Source organism: Drosophila kikkawai, chromosome 3R (assembly GCF_030179895.1).
Source record: "Drosophila kikkawai strain 14028-0561.14 chromosome 3R, DkikHiC1v2, whole genome shotgun sequence".
Lineage (NCBI taxonomy): Eukaryota > Metazoa > Arthropoda > Insecta > Diptera > Drosophilidae > Drosophila > Drosophila kikkawai.
In genome coordinates this window covers 31372310-31393384 of record NC_091731.1, presented here as the reverse complement: position 1 = coordinate 31393384, position 21075 = coordinate 31372310, and the positions used below count along the sequence as shown (strand labels likewise).

Sequence of the window (21075 nt, the reverse complement as noted above, 5' to 3'; positions counted from 1 at the left end):
TTCATAGGAATAGGAGGGATTTTATATATTTAAATCTAAGAACTTTTAATGTAAACTTTTATATTTCTATTTAATGATTTTAAACATCTTATTCCTTGCTAGTACACCCTATTTTTTTCTTGAGTGTACAGTCAAACTCCATTCAATCACACACACCATTCATGGCCAGGGGAGAGCCAAAGGAAGCTGGAAGCCTGGAACCAGAGAGCTCTGGCTCTGGCCAGAAACAGAGACTGAAACTAAACCAAACGCAGGACCTGGGACCTGAGACTCTGCATCTTTGCCCAGCGGTAACAACTGTCCAGCGCAGGAGGAGCTCGGTTCACATTTGCTTTGTTTTATGCCCAGGTACACATGTTTGTTACCTGCGTGGGCCAGCGGAAGCTGGGCAGGAATGGTATAGTGAGCATGTGGACATGGTCATGGACATGGACATGGACATGGGAATGGGCGTGGCAGCTTGTTTCCGGTGCGTTTGGAGAGGGGGGAAAAGGAAAGGGGAAGGGGAAAAGAAAAGAAAGCACACTGGATGGCGCCTGCAGTAAATTGAACTTTTGCATTTCAAGTGAAATGTCCGAACAAAGCATCAATGGTGCTGACATCATCTCCACCTCTCTGCGACCAAAACCAATTCAAAATGTTGAAACAAAGGCAGCCATATAATACACACAAAAAATTGTTAAGGGAGAGGGCGAAACAAAACAAAAAAAACCTTGGACTGCCCAAAATACTCGCACTCTCGGAAAATGAAGAAGTTGAAAATGGGTTTTAAACTGATGAAGAATTTCTATGCACTCTCAAAAATGAGAAGCTTTTTGGGTTTTTGAAAGAGTTAACCAGGAGCACAGACATCTAAATTAATAAGTTAAACAATATTTTACATCCAAGGTTGTCTACTAATTCTCAATATATTTTTAGTTCATATCCTAATACTAATTTTTAAACTTTAATATTTTTTAAGTAAATTCAACTTCTATGCCTTTTAAATAATAATAAAATGTCCTGAAATTGCTGGAAAAAAATAATAAAACAGAGCATCAGGGAGATCATTTTACCCAGAGTAGAAGCCTCGGAAAATCCAAAGCTGGCCAGTCCGGAGGTGTGTTTCTAACGAGGAGCAAGGGGTATTAGTAGCATTCGAAAGCCTTTGCCAATCAGTCAGCAACGATGGCTGCCACTAATGGATGCGTGATGTGAACTTCATGTTCACATGGCAAAGTAAAGCCAAATGCCCGAATAATTAGCGAACTAATGGAAAATTCAACAATGGGGGAAGAACCAAAATAATCACCTGATGTTTTCCCGACATATTTAAATTTTTACCAGGAATAATGTTAAAGAGTTACAAACATTTCCCCGAATTCTTTATAGGAGCGAAAACCTGCCTATTTACCACTTTTATCAGCTATTAAATAAACGATGGATCGCCTTGTGGAGAACCCCCCAATGAAGCCACGCGACCCACAGGTGAATCAGCCGGGGTCTTAAGCACGCAACAAGCGATTCAGTCGATACGCCATCGATCAAATACCCATCGAGCAGTGCGCCCGCATAGATAAGGATTCGATTCCCCTATAAAAGCGAGGTTCCCTCGATAGCTGACCATTCGCCAGTAACCAGTTTATTGACCGACATGGCTTCTAGCTCCCTCAAGCTTCTCCTCGTGGCTCTCCTGGGCCTTTCCGTTGTCTGCGCCACTTCAGTGGAGCAGCAGGCCGGGGCCGCTCAGTTTACCGCGTCGATGACCCGTTTCCTGCAGGCCTTCAAGAGCATCATGCCCTGCGGCTACGGCAACATCCCAGCACTGGCCCCCATCATCAATCCCTTCTACGAGTACGCGGTTAACACTGATGACTTCACCGTGGTAGGAAATGTGACCAATATCCGTGTCCAGGGCCTGGACAGCTTCCAGGTGCTGAGCGCCAGTGACTACGGCAAGACCGGAGTGGCTGCCTACGACCTGCTCTTCCCCAAGATCCAGGTGCTGGGCTTCGCCGCGGTCGATGGTTTCATCAACATTGGTGGCCTTAAGCTGCCCATCAGTCAGAATGATGTCATCAACGAGGCTCTCTTCGACCTGCGCTTTGTGGGCAGCTATAGCTTCGCCAACAGCCTGACCAACTCCTCCGGACTCCGCATGGTGGACTTCCAGCAGACCGTCTACCTGGCTGGCGTGGAGCTAGACAACTGGAACACCCTGTGGAGCATCTCGACCAACAACTTCTGGAACCGCTGGATGAAGATCCTGCTGCCTCTCGCTCTGGAGGAGATGCAGCCCAAGATAACCGATTTCCTGTACCAGAACTTCCTCGTTCCGTCGGTCAACGATCTGCTGGCCAACGTGAGCATGCAGGAGATGGTCAATTTCTTCGACACTCAGGCCCAGCTCTGGGAGAACGCCAACTGCCAGGCTTAGAGGCTACCATTGATTCGCTTCGAGTGAAATATAATATTTAGCAAGCAAGGAAACTGCGTTTGGTTCTCTAATTCGGGATGCATTACACATACGCCATGTGGAACGAGGGAAGGCGAAGTTTGATTCCCGATGATGCATCATCAGGCATTTTGCTAATGAGACAGTTGAAGGTATTGGGTTTTCATTACAAAGGATTTCAGTTTGAACTACATTTAGATCAACATTGAGGTAGGCTTTAGTAACACTTTACAACTTCAAAATTAATACCCATTGATGGGGGAATTAAAGAATAAAATTTAAATCAGAGCTTCCTGAATTAATCTGCAACTTATTATAATTATTACATTATTTTAAAACCTTACGTAAGTAAAATTATTGAAAAACGAAATGGGAATATTATTTTAATCTAAATAATTCATATCTCCGCAACATGAACATTTCAAAGCCGAGTACAAATAACATAAATCACAAGTCCAATATTGCCTATAAACCATATTTAAAATTGTAAATATTAACTCTACCTTTCGCCTTCAATTCTAGCTAAGATGCATCCCCTATTAGAGCTTCAAACGCATTGCCAAATAATATATTTCAATAATCGTAGCAGCCAAGACTTGAAGCCTCTCAGCAGTTGCATTTCATAAAATAAATGAAGCAACTTGGCCAGATTTCTTCACTTTTAAATTCATTCTGGAATTGTGTTAAGATATCCAACCAAAGTATAGGAAAACTGTTCTTCTTTGCTTGCTTTATACTTTATTTAAATAATCGAACTATCGAGTGCAGGGCTCTAAGCCTGGCACTTGGCATTCTCCCAGAGCTGGGCCTGGGTCTCATAGAAGTTCACCATCTCCTGCATGCTCACGTTGGCCAGCATATCGTTGACCTTGGGGACGAAGAAGTTCTGGTAGAGGAAGTCGCTGATCTTGGGCTGGATCTGCTCGAGGGCGAAGGGCACCACGATCTTGGTCCACTGGTTCCAGAAGTTGTTGGTCGAGATGTCCCACAGAGAGTTCCAGTTGTCCAGCTCCACGCCAGCCAGGTAGACGGTCTGCTGGAAGTCCACCATGCGGAGTCCGGAGGAGTTGGTCAAGCTGCTGGCGAAGCTGTAGCTGCCCACAAAGCGCAGGTCGAAGAGAGCCTCGTTGATCACGTCATTCCGGCGGATGGGCATCTTGAAGCCTCCGATGTTGATGAAGCCATCGACCTCGGCGAAGCCCAGCATCTGGATCTTGGGGAAGATCAGGTCGTAGGCGGCCACTCCGGTCTTGCCATAGTCGCTAGCACTCAGCACCTGGAAGCTGTCCAAACCCTCGATGCGCATGTTGGTGGCATTGCCCACGATCTGGAGATCGTCGTTGACGAACTGGAACTCGTAGAAGGGAGTGCTCAGTGGGGCCAGTGGGGGAATGTTGCCGTAGCCGCAGGGCATGATGCCCTTGAAGGCCTGCAGGAAGCGGGTCATCGACGAGGAGAACTGAGCGGCGCCGGCCTGCTGCACCACCGGAGTGGCGTTGACGGCGGCCAGACCCAGGAGGGCCACGATGAGGAGCTGGGAGCAGGAAGCCATGTCGATCGCTGAACTGGTTGCTGAACTGTTCGGTGAACTGCTGGTTAATGTTCAGCTACTGAGGGAAAGCAGCTTTTATAGGGGAATCCTTATCTACGCGGGTGGCACTAGTCGCTTGCCTTTGATCGATTGCCTATCGAGGTAATCTCTTTTATCGGAGACTTGGAGCATTGATCGCTTCTACGTGAGTCATCTGCTGAGGGGTGTCTCTTTGGGGTTTCCTTGGCCATAGTTTGACCAGACTATGCCTAGCCCGATTAAAGGCTTCCAAAGTGGTATGGAGAGTCTTGTTGCCAACTGAGTTGTGGAACGAATATGTACATTTTATTGATTGGGCTTCGCGGGTGGGTGCTCTAAAAAGGTGGCCTGTTCAAAATATATAATCTGAAAATTACGAGAAACGAAGTGGCTTTCTGTGGAATCCATCGATTTCTGTCAAGTGTCTTTGGGGCATAATGTATTGGATTAATTTATGGTTCCAGCAACCTATTTACCAAGAATAACCAAGTCGTTCTAAGAAATCTTAAAGGTTTTATAAACACAGAAAGGCATAGTCGAGTGAATGTATTTTATATTTGTTAATATTTAATATATATGTTATTGTTTAATAATTAATAATCATTAACATATTTTCTTACCAAATTTATTTTCATCTTCTTCTATTTGAATGGTAAAATTAACCAAAGAACACCACTCAATCTCCTTAATTTCACATCACATTAAAAAAACGCAATAATGTCATCTATACTTTTATAAATGTATTAACATATTAACATGATTTGGATGACCTGCAGATTTATGTTTATTAACTAAGTGAAACCGCAACGTTTAGGTTGCTCCTTGACCCTTCCACACTCTCACTGAAAATGAGAGTGATCTGAAAAGAGAAAAAAAAATTCACTTAGTAAAATATACAATAAATTTATTTCAGTGTTCTTAGACTAATAACTCTTTTAGAACTCAAGTCCTATCAGTAAACAAAATCAGAAAAAACCGAACACATTTGCAAACCCAAGGGAATTAAATTATTTAAACATTAATTTGATGCATGAGGCTGTGCACTGAGATTTCTCAGAAATGCAGTTTCCAAGAATTTACCAATTTCTAAATTCGATTGACAGAAATTGATGGATTCTAAATTTGGAAGATTTATTTATGTACACACATTTAGCCGCCTTAATTTGTGGCTCGTGCAGCCTTAATCAAGCGCCACCAACCAATTAGATATTACAATCACTCGATAAGACTCTTAAGGCGGTGTATAGTCTGGCCCACTCACCCAGCTAGGAAACCCCTGACGTTCTGCAAACAAGTGACTCACATAGAGCGATCCATGATCAATGCTCCAAGGCTCCGATAAAAGCGATTACCTCGATAGGCAATCGATCAAAGGCAAGCGACTAGTGCCACCCGCGTAGATAAGGATTCCCCTATAAAAGCTGCTTTCCCTCAGTAGCTGACCATTCACCAGCAGTTCACCGAACAGTTCAGCAACCAGTTCAGCGATCGACATGGCTTCCTGCTCCCAGCTCCTCATCGTGGCCCTCCTGGGTCTGGCCGCCGTCAACGCCACTCCGGTGGTGCAGCAGGCCGGCGCCGCTCAGTTCTCCTCGTCGATGACCCGCTTCCTGCAGGCCTTCAAGGGCATCATGCCCTGCGGTTACGGCAACATTCCCCCACTGGCCCCACTGAGCACACCCTTCTACGAGTTCCAGTTCGTCAACGACGATCTCCAGATCGTGGGCAATGCCACCAACATGCGCATCGAGGGTTTGGACAGCTTCCAGGTGCTGAGTGCTAGCGACTATGGCAAGACCGGAGTGGCCGCCTACGACCTGATCTTCCCCAAGATCCAGATGCTGGGCTTCGCCGAGGTCGATGGCTTCATCAACATCGGAGGCTTCAAGATGCCCATCCGCCGGAATGACGTGATCAACGAGGCCCTCTTCGACCTGCGCTTCGTGGGCAGCTACAGCTTTGCCAGCAGCCTGACCAACTCCTCCGGACTCCGCATGGTTGACTTCCAGCAGACCGTCTACCTGGCTGGCGTGGAGCTGGACAACTGGAACTCTCTGTGGGACATCTCGACCAACAATTTCTGGAACCAGTGGACCAAGATCGTGGTGCCCTTCGCCCTCGAGCAGATCCAGCCCAAGATCAGCGACTTCCTCTACCAGAACTTCTTCGTCCCCAAGGTCAACGATATGCTGGCCAACGTGAGCATGCAGGAGATGGTGAACTTCTACGAGACCCAGGCCCAGCTCTGGGAGAACGCCAAGTGCCAGGCTTAGAGTCCTGCACTGGTTCGATTATTTAAATAAAGTATAAAGCAAGCAAAGAATCTGTTTTTTGTTACACTTTAGTTGCGAAGGATTATCTTATCACGATTTAAGAGACATATAACTTAATCTGGAGTCTGGACCAGCTTGCTGTTCTCTTTCTTAACTCAATTGTTAAATTAAACACAGGCAAACACAGCAACCTGGCACCTTAACTATGAATACATTACACATACGCCGCGTGGGCTGGCGGAAAGTGAAATTCAATACGTGTATAATTAAGCTAATGAGGCAACGCTAGATGGGGCCACGGGGCGTCAGGTGTAGAGCCCATAAATCTCAATTAAAATTCAACACATTTTGTTAGTCAAAACAGGAATAGGCGGGGACCAGTGCGGGGATCGGTCTTCGACGGCCAACTCCTTCTCCTGGCCGGGGCTTCCTTTGCCGGCGCTCTTGTAATCCGCTTAAGTAACTCAACAGGAACGGAAACCGGAAATGAAAACCATACAGTGTACAAAGCAGCAGCGAGAGAGAAAAGGTGAGGCCGCCGCAGAGCACAGAAGACAGAAGGCGACTCCGAAACGTAGATGGACTGAGTTGGCTTGGGTTTGGGTTTGGGTTATGGGTGGTTTTGGGTCAGGCAAGCTACTTCCGCTGCTTGTGCGATTGCTGCTCCTTGCTTTTTCCACAGAGCACAAACAGAAAGTTTTCAATTACACTTGAACAAATCTATATTACTTTTTAGACCCTTAAAGTAATTATTTCTAATAATGAGTAACAAATAAAGTTCTTTAATGATTATTTCTTAAAGATCATAAATTTAAGGGAGGTTTATTATTTAAACCTAATTATAATTTGATAATAATATTTTATAATATTTTATTTACTATTTTCTTGTAAATTATAAAGCCAAGTAAACATTTTCTCTTCCTGCAGCCACTTGTATACATCGAGAATGAAAGGAGTCGGGAAGGAATCACGGCTCTTAAGCTGCACCGGAAATGAAGAACTGCTGCTCGAGTTCCAGCGACAGATTCGCTGGACTCCATACCAGGTTGGCTCCCTGACTGACTGACATATAGCCAAGACAGTACAACCGCAGCGAATCCTCTCAAAAATGGCTAGGACAGCGTTCCTGGCGACCGTTTTAAGTGCTCATAATATCTGCTGGCTCTATGAGCGATTTTCCGCAAAACGGAACAGGTGAAGAAGGGTGGAAGCCAGCAAACAGCAAATGGCTTTTCCACATTGCGGTTTTCCGTTCCGTTCCGTTCGGCGAACAACTCATCTGGACGACCATCTGTCCCGACTTCCGCTCCCGGCATCTAAACCGCAGCGGTGATCCAAAGTCCGCTGTGCATTAATCAATTATTCAGGTTGTGTAAAATGCATAAATTATGATCCCCCCGGGGGGCCAGGGACCAATCCTTGGGTCAGATGGGCTACCAGAGTTTTGGCAGCTCTTCAAAATGCAGCCCCAAAAATTAAACCCGAAATTAAAACCCTTAATAAGCGAATTCTTTACGGAAAATAGGAAAGAGGAAACCACACACTCACACACCGCCAGAAGTATGAAAACAATTTTCCTTTGTTTATTCAAATTACTCTTCGCACGCAGTTGCCATTCGCTAGCGCTGATTATTTATGTATAATATTATTCCATAGAATTTCTATTGTTTTTTCTTTTTTATTATTGCATAATTATTCAGTAGCTCACATTAACATCAAACTGTTCATGCAAATACACTCGAGTGAATTGTTGTGTGTGGCATTCTTTTCAATCAACATTGTTGCAATTACTTCTTCCCCTGCTCTACCCGCTCTGCATGCCTGGACATCAAAAATATTTAATAATTCATTAATTAATTATTTTCTAAATGGTGCAACAATATTGACAATCAAATAAAAAATAAATGTATTGGTTTTTATAAATACGTAAGTATGAATTGCGAGTTCATTATTGAATAGATTGTTTTGCCGTGTGTTCGGTATTCATTTTTTGTTTTGTTTTGTTTGCATAATGCGCATATATTGTACATATATGTATATGTTGGTTTGTTTTGTATAGAATATTAATTATTTGATGGACACGTTGGAGGCAAAAGTGGGTGGTGCTATAGTGGCGTGGGATTGGGTAACGAACCCAAAAATGTATTACAATTACACAAGTATTATATTAAAGCTTTTCAGAACCTAGTATTTCACACTCCTGTTCTTTATGTTTGTTTTTTTTAGATACGCACCTCCAACGTGCCGCGGTCCAACAATGTCATCTTTATCCATTTAAATGATGCTTGCCTTTATCGGTGTGTATTTTTTATAACATTAAACAAACAACATTCAATCTTTCACGTTTGGTTTTTGGGTTTGATTAGTCATAGGTAGGTAGTTATAGATTCCATATTCCGTTCGGATCCGTGGGCTAGGGTGGCTAGATCAATCAATGTTCGTCTTCGTTTCACATACACTAGATGGTATTCACATATATATGTTATATATTTAGCGTTCCTGGTACTTAGGTACATGTAATACTCGTACGTACGTTTTAGCATTTTTAACTATTTTTTCTTCTTCTGTGTGTTATCCTAACTTGCTTCTTTTAATGCCTAATTTTGTATATTTCATACATTAAAATTAAACATTTATCAAATTGAATGCATCTTGGTACTAGACAAAAAACGTACAATAAAAAATAAAATGAATTCCTCTCATTATCCGGGTATCTCTCTTGTGTGCAGGGAATACTCCACTTTGCTATATAATTTATGCATATAAATATGTATGCTAGTTATAAAAAGGTATTTTATATAAAAACATTAAAAATTATGTTTAAATTTAGCTTGGTATTTTCTTTTTTTCAGTGACTTTCCACTAGGTTACAAAATTCAAAAATATTTTTTCCACAGTATTTCCTTTATATAAAGACTAGGTGCAGTTGGATCTCGTCATTACAAATTTGAATTTGAATTGAATTTTCTTGAAAAATAATTTTAAAATTAAAAAAAAATATACTCATATATATTCTATTTAATTTAAGAAATATTGAATAAGGTACAGTTTTCCATTAAAATCGGAAAGTAAAGTTTGTTATTTTATGTTTAAAATGAATCTTTAATTGTTACAACTTTGAATTGGAATCCCAAAATATTTTACTGCATACTTTTAGGTACAGTTTGAATTGATTTGAAATCCTTATAGATTAAAAATGAGTTATAGAATGGACAAACTCACAGAAATGTTTTCAAAAGTTAAACTTGTCTCAATTTCATAATTCCTTATCAACTGCACCGAAAAAAAATCAGTGGCAACTGTGGTTATAACCATTGTAAACTAGTGATATTGCTGATTTTTAAGGGACATGCACACACACAGATTTTTTTACGAATTAAATGCTTCAACTTACACCCAACTAGAGTATAAATCCTTTTATACAATCATATATGCATCGTATTCACATATTTTTATATAAATAATGCAACTTGCCATTCACATTTATATAAATTGTAATTGCTCTAATATATTTATATATTTCTTTTAGCATATTGTATCCATTTAACCAGTTTTGTAATGCACATTTATATAAATTAACTCGCCTCTTTCACTTGATAAAAACATTCTAACAAACCTATAATACGATCGATCGGTGTTAACGTACAAATATACATATATATTTATATACGCGTTATAAAAATGCATTTTAAAATATGTGTGTTGTGTGTAAATTTCTGTCCAATGGTCAACATTGTTTCAATGTCGCTTCGGGCGGGTTCGGAAGGGGGCACTAAAAACAAATTCGAGCTAAAGTTCGCATTTAAAAGCCTTAGATTACAATATTTATATTTGCATATTTTGTTTTTCTTGTTATCCAAATATTCTTCCTAAATATATTTAGAATTTATATATATATTTCTTCGTCGTTACTAGAGGCGCCAGCCGTCAAATGAAAGGAACCTAAAGTTGTTCAACTCTTGCTCCTTGTGTTTTCTTTTTTGTTTTGTTGTGAACATGTTTTTAATTTATTTATTCCATTGATTAAATCCCAAAAATGTATCTCTAAAGTAATTTCAAGTTCGATTTTTCGTTGAGGAATTTCGATTCGGACTTTGCCAATTATAGTAAGATCAATGAATGATCGAAACAACCTAATGTTAATCAGGGTCTAGAATAAAGCTGGGAAAATATCGATAGCTTCCCAGCTCTAGACTCTAGAATGGATTGAAAGGGTTTTAGTTATAATTTATCTTAATAAATTTTTAGTTGCTAAAGGAATTGGCTTTGCTTTTGCTGAATTTCTAATTAAAAACTCTTTAAAATTGCTCTCTGCAAGACCGATATTTTGTACCTTCTATTGTAATTCCGTTTTTGCATTTACCAAAATAAAGAGAAATCATAAATAACTTAATCTTGGCTTTTTTTGTAATTACATATATTTTTTATGGTTTTATTTTTCAACTAAGGGTGTGTAATCTGCCATACAAAATAATTTAAAGCTTCTCTTCTTCCCATAATTGGTCTGGAATAACATTTGCGCGTTGTTGAGCGTTTGAAAATTGAGAAATACAAAATGGTTTGTTTACATTTCGGTTATATAAATAAATTTAATGTTTGTGCATCGTTTCAACTGTTTGCAGGAGGTCTATGTCCTTGTGTAAGTGTGTTCCGTGTCGATTTTGTGTATTTGTTAAACAATTTCACATTTTAAAATTCGTACACTTTGTTCAGCTTAAACCCTATATAGATACTAGAACGTATGGCCTACTACACATATCAAATAGCTTACATCAAACTATTCTTTACCGCGGCTACTTGGCTATTGGTATCAAAACTTTACATTTTCCTCTATCCATTTCGTATGTTACAAAAATGCCGAAAAAATTATGTGTGAACATTTTGCTGTTTGTAGTTTGGACAATATAAATGAATGCTTTCGGATTCCTGATCCCGTTTAGGCCTCCGTTTCGGCGCCTTTGAGACGCAGGCGGGCAAAGTCCTCGAATATGATATCATCATCCTGCGCCTCATCATCGTCCAGCTGGATGAGATTGGTGGTGGTGGGCACATCCTGTGCCGCCTGTCCGCCAGCCGCCGATCCGGCCTCACCGCCATCACCCAGGCTAACCAGCGGCTGTCCACCGGCCAGACTGGCTCTCGGCGATCGCTCGCCCAGCAACGGATGCTCCTCCTCCTCGGGCTTCGGATGCATCAGCGTGAACGGCAGTTCGGCCACCAGGTCACCGTTCAGCAGCGGTGAGCTAATTAACAGCTTCACCTTCACCTTGTAGTGGACCATTATGCCGAGACTCTCGCGCTGGGCGGGATTCGTGATCAGTGTGCTGGACGCCAAATTGGTATCCTCATGCTTCAGCTGCCCGTCCAGGGCCAGGCCCCATTTATCCTTGTTGTTCGCCAGCAGGGGGCACAGCTCAAACACCTTTGACAGGGTGAAGCCCGGCGCCACCTGGCAACCGTCCTCCGAATCGATCTCCGCCACCACCGACTTGTACTGCGCCGTGGAGAAGAGACAGATGTCGGCAAACTGGCGCACGCACACCTTGATCTTCTTCACCGTTCGATTCGAATTGTTGGCCACATGGACATTGACCGATATCTTCTCGCCATGATGGTACAGCTCCTTGTCCAAGCTCGCCTCCAGATGAATCTTGTTTGGCTTCATCATGAACTCCTTGCTGACCTCAATCGATGGCTGCTCGCCGGCCTTGGAGGGGGCGTACATGACCTTGCGTATGGTGAGGCGCACCGAGTTCCTCTTGTGCGGCTTATCCTCCACGTGCTCGCCTAGCATGAGGGAAAGGGGATTAGTAATCGGATTCCAAGAAGTCTTAGCATACAGATTTTTTTAAGGGGGTGTGTCACTTCATCCCAGCTAAACATTATTAATCCAGTGCGTCACTGTTTAGAGACGAGACGAGACAAAATATGGTCCAGTGACTGAGTCACCGCAAACGATCGATTCGCATTCCACATTCCGCAAATGTCTTCAAACCCGGCAAAACAAAAAGATGTTTGGCAGGGCCAAAAATAGACGGCGGCTCAATGCCAAACGATTGGGTTGCCAATTAAACGAAATGCTTTCCATTCGGAAGATCATAAATCGTGCTACGTCAAGAGGGGGAGGCCCACAAACTAATTGTTTATGCCAAAAACATGGAAGCGAGGCACATTAAATAAACAAATCAGCAGACGCCAGAGTCAAGTAAATAAAAGCAACGGCTGAGAAATCTTTTCTGCGAATTTCTTACTGAATAGAAAATCCCACATATTGTTTGGATCTTTGAATTTCGACAGTCTACAGTGGATATTGGTTAGAGGAAACTAGGAAAGACTGAGTTTACAGGGGGAAAATATGTTTTGAAAACTGGTTTGGCTTACTGATCAATTCGTTTTTAGATTTTAGTTATCAATATTAAAAGAAAATCTTTGTAAAACCAAGTAAAAATCGATTTAGAGATCGACAAACTTCGAGGTTTTTCGGCAATATCGATAATCTAAAACAGAAATCGACTTTTTCGATCACTACTAAAAGAAAAATTTGTGTAAAACCAGGTAAACATCGATTAGGAGATCGATAAATATCAAGCTTTTTCGGCAATATCGATATTCTAAAAAAAATGTACGTTTTTCGGTCACTATTACAAAGAAAATTGATGTAAAACCAAGTAAATATCGATAAATGACGACGTTTTTTCGGCAATATCGATATTCTAAACAAAATTTGATATTTTACCATTTTCTATTTTATTTATTTTGATATATTGAGACCTATAGTTTTGTTGATGTGTCATATTTCTTACTAACATAAATAAATTCCCGAAAAATGCTTTTAGAATTCCCATTCTTACCAAATAATTTCAAACTTTCACTATTTTTATTTGCCATAAATATAATAATTATTCATGCCAACCTTTGCCTAAATGTTATCAAACAAAATCAGGTCAAATGTTATGTAAATCTCTTCTATATAAACACTGTGATTAGAGACAGCTAACAATATTAGCTGATAAAACAAACTAATTTATAGCCCACTAAAAAGAACCCCTGATAAGGATTTTATCCCTACAATTAGGAAATTACATGAATATTTAAGTCATGAAAATCATTTGCCTAATTTATAGGATTTTTATGATTGATTTACATCAACAATAACAATTAATTTTAATGGTGTCTTTGCCTTGGGATAATTTACTTTTTATTGTAGGTTCATTCATAGTAATTTATCGCCTTCGAGATATGCAACAAGTGTCGGCGGTTGAAGAGCCTTCACAAGATAAAAAACATTCCATTCATTCCCGTTCATTATTTACTGTATTATTATAAACAAGTGCAGCCGCAGTATCCCTTGGATATATACTATATATATATGTACGTGTAGCCCACCCAAAATGCCAATTGGCATCGCTGCTCTTTCATTATTAATCTCTTTATGGCCGCTCGCAAATTGGCCGACAGATAAGAACGGAATGCCATAAAACCACCAAAAAAAATTAACGAACAAAGCAAGGCAAACCAAATAGATAGTAATGTTTACAGAATGTACATATATATTATTGCGAGGGAATCGTAAAAATACGGAGGAGGAACCTCAACGATTGTTGAGGTGCGCGTGCGAAACGCAAATATGCGCGTGTAACTTAAATTTTCGCTGAACAGGCAGCATTCCCTCGGTTAATTTCTTACAAATTAATAATTATTATTATTAATTATTGCAAAATAAGGTGCGCAAAGCAAGACAAGCCGAAAATAGAAACCCCCAAAAGCTTTCCAGAATTGATTTCAGCATTCAGCGAGTTTGGATATGGATATGGAATTAAAAAAAAAAAACAAAACAAAACGTCAGCAAAGTCAACTGCGGCGCCTAATTAAAGCGAACAAAAACAACAAAAACAATGGGGTGGTACGGCCGAGTCGGATTCCAATTAGAAGCGTCGAATTCCAATTAGGTGGAACGCTGCGTCACCAAAGCCCAATGACATTTTTGCGCTGCGCAGCCCCCCTCCGACGTAGCTGGATTAATTAACCCCGCCAAGCCCGACCGCGTGACACATGCGCTAAATTACACAAAAACCACTCACACTCTGACAAATAACCCATTTACAGTCAAGCCTCCCACAGGTCAAACGTCAACAAGTTCAAACTGAGTTCAAGAAATTGTTAACCAACAAAGGCAATAACCTAAAAAAGGTAGTTAAACCTCATAATCTGATTTTGTGAGCAAAGTTTTTATGATAAAAATAGGTTTAGAACCTAATTTAAGTCTCTAAAAAACGAAAAACTGCAAATCTTTCCTCAAATTAACTTAAAAAGTTGATAATTAAGTATCTTAACTTAACAAATTCGATATCTAAGTAGACTAAACCCTCACTTGCTAAACTTTAAAGGCAGAGTTCACAATTAAAAGTCACATTTAAATGTTAAAAACAAAGGAAAACCTTCCACGAGGCTGCACTGTAAGTAGATATATACATATATGTATGTGCGGAATGTACAGATACTACGTCTTTATGTACATACATTGCACACGCCTGTATCGACGGCTGGCTGCACTGGCGGCACACGCTCATCAATGATTTTGACTTTGCCTGACCGCCCCGACATGGAAATGGACACCAAAAGCGATGGGACACACCCACCACCAGCACCAACAAGACGAACAATCCGTGGACGACTCACCCACAAAGGCCTTTAGCTCGTAGTCCACGCCGCAGGACTTGCCCACATCACCGGGGGCCGGCTGCAAGGAAACGGAGGCGGGGCAGTAGGGCGGCACCTCGAAGTAGAAGGGATGGGCATTGGGTCCCAGCTTTTTGATCAGCCGCTCCTGTAGCCGGGTCATTGGGCGCTCCAGCTGCATGGGCGGATAGATCTGCTCGTGAGCCAAATACAGATCCTTGCGGAATGTCAGGCCCAAGACATCGAGGTCCTCGCGTCCATAGCGAAAGGCGGCCAGAACCTGGCCAAACACCTTGCGGTCCTTGACATACTCCGGATCGATGAACACCACACCGTCGATGGGATCCACATGCGTGACATGATCGACAAAGTCACGCTTCCCCAGGTACACGGTGATCTTGCCGTTGGAGGAGCTCTTCTTGAAGACGCGCGTCGCCTGTCTTCGTGAGCTGGCATCGCCGCCAGCCTCGTCGCCGGCGGCATTCCCGGCAGCTGTCACATTTGTGCTGGAGCCATTGCTGCCAGGTGCTGCTGCTCCTCCGCCGTTTCCCCCACTTCCAGCACTGCCGACTCCGCCTCCTCCTCCTCCACCACCTCCGTTCGTGCTGGCGCTGAGTGTGTTCATTGGTGGTTGTGTGTGTGTGCTCCTGGAGCGTCCGTCTTCGCCGCCGCTATCCTTTCGCCGCTGCTCTGGTGCTTATCCGCTCGTCGCGACGTTTTATAAATATATGTGTGCGCTGCAATTTAATTTTTTATGTGTATACTTATTTCGGTAATTACCAACACTGAGCGAGAGGTTTTGCCACACTTGACACCATTAAAGGGAAAATACCAACAACAAATGTAAGACTGCCATGGATTTATGGTATTTTTAGCAACGGTCTTACTAAAATTGCAAGCCCAAGTCGCTTAGCCAAGTTTTTGACCTTTCTCGCAGTCCGGCAACAATATATAAACAATAATTCAATAAAACAATTATACAAGTTGAAAGCACACACCCAACACTTTATACAATCATTTAAAATACAAATGCATATTGTTTTTGTAATCAATACTTCAGGCCCTAACTTTCATTCGCTGATTTTCAGTGTTGGCAGTGATGAACTATCGAATAAGCTAGATTCTCTGAAAAAAAGCTAAACGATCAAAATAATAAAAAATAGGTCAATTTAAACAAAAAGTAAGTTATTAAATTTGTTAATTTGGTTATTAATAAACCTTATACTTAGTTTTGTAGTTAAAGAATTTGCATTTCCGAGAAATAGTTAGGTTGTTTCTAGTATTCTTACACTAAATCTGCCCAAGAAATTTACCTGAGTCCCTAATCCATAAATTCCCATATAACACGATGAATTTAATCTACTTGGAATTTTAAATAATCAATATTTAATATCAATACGCCAATTTCCCAATAAGAAACATTATATTAAATAAAATTTAGTAAATCATAACAAATTTGGTTACTTTTCTTATTACCTGAAATGCACGTTACCATCGATATAAAAAAGAAAAAGCTCCGATATATTTTGTCACTTTTCTTATAAAATATATCGTTGATCTCACAAATAAAATTATTGCTAAAATATGCTAGATGAATATCCGGGAATATATTGACTGATTGTCTAAATTACTAAAAATATCGGCTTTTTATTGCTAAATTAAAGGTGGATTAGCTTAAAATAATTAATGGTTTTTAGGATAAAACCAAATGCATATAAATAATTATCTTGAGACTGAAATTTTGTTTTTAAGATCCGGCTAAAAATATCGGTTAAGTATCGCGATACATCGCTTATGTTCTTCCACCTCTAATCTCTATCGCACGTGGTTTTTGAGTTTTCAATAAACGAAACACGCGGCGGCGACATTTTTGCGTTAAATCCACTTGATTCTGATCTGTTCAATTAGTAAAAGCACAGAAACGCAATAAATAAAATGGCCCAAAAGAAAGCAGTAGCCGCCAAGGGAAAGAACGGAGTGGAGAAGCCGGCCAAGCGCGGCGCCAAGGCCGTAAAGCCGCAAGAAGAGGAGGAGGAGCTGGTGGCCCAATCGCCGCCAAAGAAGGGCAAGAAGTTGCCGGCAAAGGAGGTTCCACAGTCCAGCGAAGAGGAGTCCGATGATGAGGAGCAGAATGGTGGCGAAGAGGAGGATGAGGAGGAGGAGGACAGCGACTCCCAGGTATGTTCAACAAAAACGTGCTAACCCGCTGTAGGGGCGCTCCGGTGGCCCTATGAAGCTGTTGCCATGTGCCATGTGTTTTTGCGGAGCTGCCAAGTTACATATGTAGCCTGTACTCTTGCTTTACTTTACATTAATTAAATATAATTAATTGGCATTTGTTATAGAAAGTTTGTGTTTTAAATCAAGAATAATATGCATCTAAGTTTTAAAAAGTGTATCTCTAAAGATAATATTAAACAATTTGTTTCAGGCTGAAGATGTAGGAGACTTGATTGATGACGAGGCTGAGGAGGACGATGATGACGATAGTAGTGAAGGTGATGAGGATGAGCTGGAGCCTGGCCAGGCTTCCTTTGGCAGCCTTCAAGCCGCTGAAGATGATGACGAAGATTCCGAAGACGAGGCCCCCGTGGAAGAGCCCGTTGGCAAGAAGGCCAAGAAAACCGAACAGGCCAATGGCCAGGAGTCGGAAGCCAAGAAGGGTGGTATTCCCAAAGTACGCGTGGGCAGGATTCCTCCCGAAACTCCCAAGGATAGGCTCATCTTTGGCAGTAACTTGCCCAAAGGTAAAGAGACTAATATTATATTATTTATATATATTTTTATATTATATTATTATGTAATTTCTTGATCCGCAGAATACAAGCACAAGGATCTGGTTGCCTTGTTCACCAAATTCGGACCGATCTCAATTGTGAACCGCGTCACAAACAAGAGCGGTGAGAACACAGTGATTGTTGCCTTCGAAACTGCTGCCGGTGCCGAGGCTGCTCTGGCGGCCAAAGAAAAGTCTCTGAACTTGGGCGGCAAAGTGGTGGCTTTAAGCCGTCTGCGCGATAGGGATGAAAGCAACAAGCTGACCGTGGTGGTGAGCCTCTTGGGACCCCATGTCACCGAGGATGAGATCAAGGCCCACTTTGAGAAGATCGGTCCCGTGGAGGCCGTTTCCAGATCGGCCAACAGGGCCAACCCGACGGCCTTTGTCCGCTACTCGAACGTTAGCGATGCCGAAAAAGCCCTCAAGCTGCACAGCACCGAGTTCTTTTCGCGTTTCATCACCGTGCGTCCTATGCTGCACAAATCGCAGTCGGTCAAGACCCCGGAGACCACCTTGATTCTCGAGAATGTGGGCAAACACGAGTCCTACAATTCCAATGCCGTTGAAAAAATCTTCAAGAAGTTCGATGTGCACTTTACCGATGTGGTGTGCAGCAAGATGGTGCTGGCCTTCATCACCTTTAAACAGCCGGAGGGAGCCACAAATGCCTTGGCCCAGCTCAATGGCAAGACAGTAAACGACTTGGAGCTGAAACTGACGCGCTACCAGCGCAATAGCTCGGGACGTGCCATTCTGGTGTCGAATCTGACCAACAGTGAGTTGAATAAAACAGAGATCAAAGTCAAGAATCTAATTATTTCACTTTAATCATTTCTTTAGATACCACCGAAGAGCAGCTGCGGGAAGTGTTTGGCCAAAACGGTGACATCGAAAGTGTCCAGATGTTGACCAACAAGGCCGTGATCAAGTTCACCAGCGACGATGCCTTCTGCAAGTCTTTCCTGTTGAACGAGCACTTGCTTAACAACAACCCTCTGTTCCTAGAGCCCAACTCGCTGCTGAAGCACAAAATATACCGCCAGAAACATCTGCGTGCTCAGGGTGGACCCGGTGCCCCTGGCAAGTTCCCTGGCAAATTCCAAAGGTTCGGAAACAACAAGAACTTTGGCAACAAGCGTCCTTATCAGGAGAACGGCGCCAAGCCTTTTGTGAAGCGACCCAAGTTCTAGAACCTGACAGCATCTGAAGTTGGTTTAGTCATAAGTGTATCCATAATCACGGCCACAAGATCCCCCCCTTAATCAAATGCTACGTGATACAGTGGATTTAGACTGTAAGAGCTTCCCCGCCCCGCCACAACAACAAAAAGTTGTATGGAAATATTAATAGTAGCCGTACCTTTTAAACCGTTTTTATAAACAGGAAACAAATTAAAATGAGAACACAAAAAAACCATTTGATTTTGGAAACTTACTTACCTGTGGCATTCCAATAGGAAAGGAATATAAAATTTGTTCTGAAATATCATGTTTTAATCCCTGGCCGATATCAACAGCTTGAGCTGATTAAGAACCATCGATAGATGTAAACAAAAGTGTGTTGGCCATACTTTTGGGGAGGCAACAAATTGTAAATTACCGGCACGTACCGGCTGGTAAGTAAGTGAATAGGGTTATAAGTGTTTTTCTGTGTGTGTATGAGTGTGTTGTTTTGTGGGGGCCCGGGCAGCTCCCTCTTACCCGCCGACAAGTGATTCATTACACTTTGCACACGATGTCGCCGGTCGAGTGATTCATGCAAGGCAGAAAGAGAGAGAGCCAGCAACGACGACGTCGCACTCCACACGCAAACATTTCATTTCTCCAGCATGGCGCTCCCATTGCACCCCATCCTCGCTAGCCACAACGCGCCTTTGTTCCATACCATCTTGGCCATAATGCAAATGAGCAGAGGCGGCCCAATGATGATGATGTTGAGGAGGGGCACACTGCACTGTTGAAGTGAGGGCTTGGTTAGGTCACTGGCCATAATGAGCCCAATTCATAACGCCCTTAGAGGGTTGTCTTTGGCCATGGCTTTAATGGCGCTGCTCAAAGGAGCTGCTCAAGACCGGACGATGACTAATTAAAGTTTGCAGTGTGGGAGGAAAGGGTGTCTAAAGTAATAGATACTTTGAGGTGATCAATATCGTAACAGCAGCCTGGAATTATATCAGTTTCTTGAAGGGTTTTCCAGCCGTAAAATTTGGAAATCTAAGATTATAATAAAATATAAAATAAATCCATATTTGACAGGTAACAAAAAAAAGTACATTAATTTTAAACAAGAAAGAAAGCTAACTTTGGCCAGCCAAAGTTTGTATACCCTTGCAGGTAACAATTAAAATATATCATAACTAAGCCAAAAATGCATTAATTTCGATTCGGAAAGCAGTTTTGTGTCAGTTTTTTTAATTTAAAAAAATTGCATACCAAATTTAAAATTTTAGGAAATCAAAATTTTTGGCCATTTTTGCTAATTTTAATGATGTAACCCCTTATGAAATTTCGCAAAAATGGCCAAAAAATCTATTTCTTCCGGACATGTCTAGAAAGATTCCCCTCTTGATGCTGATCAAGAATATATCTGGTTTATGGGGTCGGAAATGATTCCTTGACTTAGAAAATTATTATTTTGTATTATAAAATCTGATTTTTTATATTAAAAACATCTTGATTTTTAAAATTAAAAATATCATAACTTGGCCAAAAGAGCATTAATTTTAAATCGGAAAACTGTTCTGTGCAAGATTTTCTACAGTTAATAAATCTGCATACTTCATTTAAAAATTTTGAAAATTCAATTTTTTATCAAAATCAAAAATTTTAATGATGTAACCCCTTATAAAATTTTGCAAAAATGCCAAAAAAATTGATTTCTTCCTGACATATATAGAAAGATTCCCCTGTTGATGCTGATCAAGAATATATGTATATACTTTATAGGCTCGGAAACGTCTCCTTCACTGCGTTGCAAACTTCTGACTGAAATTATAATACCCTGCAAGGGTATAAAAATTTAACATATATTGTTTGATTTGAATCTATAGGAGTTTTTTTTTTTTAAGAATTTTACAATTTATTATTTCTATTTCTATTAGTTCAAAAAATCTGTATACTGCACTTAATATTAAAAAAAAAATTAAGTTTTACCGATTTTTGACAATTTTAATCCCTTATAAAATAAAAAAAATATATATATTGAATTTTGATGCTGATCCAGAATAGATTTATGGGTTTGGAAATGACTGCTTGACAGACAAAAATTATAATAAACTTCAAAAAGAATGGAAATATTTGAATTTTTTAACTTAATATTTATCCCTGTTTCTAAATAATTT

At 41.1% G+C, this 21075-nt stretch overlaps 4 protein-coding genes across 5 annotated transcripts; 2 read left to right on the top strand and 2 right to left on the bottom strand.

Annotated features, from left to right (window-relative positions):
* Window positions 1–3206: 3206 nt before the first annotated feature.
* LOC138928733 (uncharacterized) lies at window positions 3207–3986 on the bottom strand. The gene has a single exon (XM_070286256.1). It carries the CDS (start codon window positions 3984–3986, stop codon window positions 3207–3209), a length of 780 nt encoding a protein of 259 aa, XP_070142357.1.
* Window positions 3987–5497: 1511 nt separating this feature from the next.
* Window positions 5498–6277, top strand: LOC138928732 (uncharacterized). Its single transcript, XM_070286255.1, has one exon. It carries the CDS (start codon window positions 5498–5500, stop codon window positions 6275–6277), a length of 780 nt encoding a protein of 259 aa, XP_070142356.1.
* Window positions 6278–10666: 4389 nt separating this feature from the next.
* On the bottom strand, window positions 10667–15749 carry krz (beta-arrestin protein kurtz). Of its 2 annotated transcripts, none has more exons than XM_017171296.3 (2): window positions 14957–15749; window positions 10667–12064 (listed from the first exon to the last, which is right to left on the bottom strand). In XM_017171296.3, the coding sequence occupies exons 1-2, from the start codon at window positions 15579–15581 to the stop codon at window positions 11214–11216; spliced, it is 1476 nt and encodes a 491-aa protein (XP_017026785.1). In that variant the 5' UTR covers window positions 15582–15749; the 3' UTR covers window positions 10667–11213. The 2 variants fall into 2 exon arrangements, with proteins under 2 accessions (XP_017026785.1, XP_070142846.1); XM_070286745.1 differs by lacking the exon at window positions 14957–15749 and adding an exon at window positions 12529–12659.
* Window positions 15750–16777: 1028 nt separating this feature from the next.
* On the top strand, window positions 16778–19151 carry mod (modulo). The gene is made up of 4 exons (XM_017171408.2): window positions 16778–17134; window positions 17388–17703; window positions 17776–18510; window positions 18576–19151. Exons 1-4 carry the CDS (start codon window positions 16892–16894, stop codon window positions 18923–18925), a joined length of 1644 nt encoding a protein of 547 aa, XP_017026897.1. The 5' UTR covers window positions 16778–16891; the 3' UTR covers window positions 18926–19151.
* The last annotated feature ends 1924 nt before the right edge of the window (window positions 19152–21075 follow it).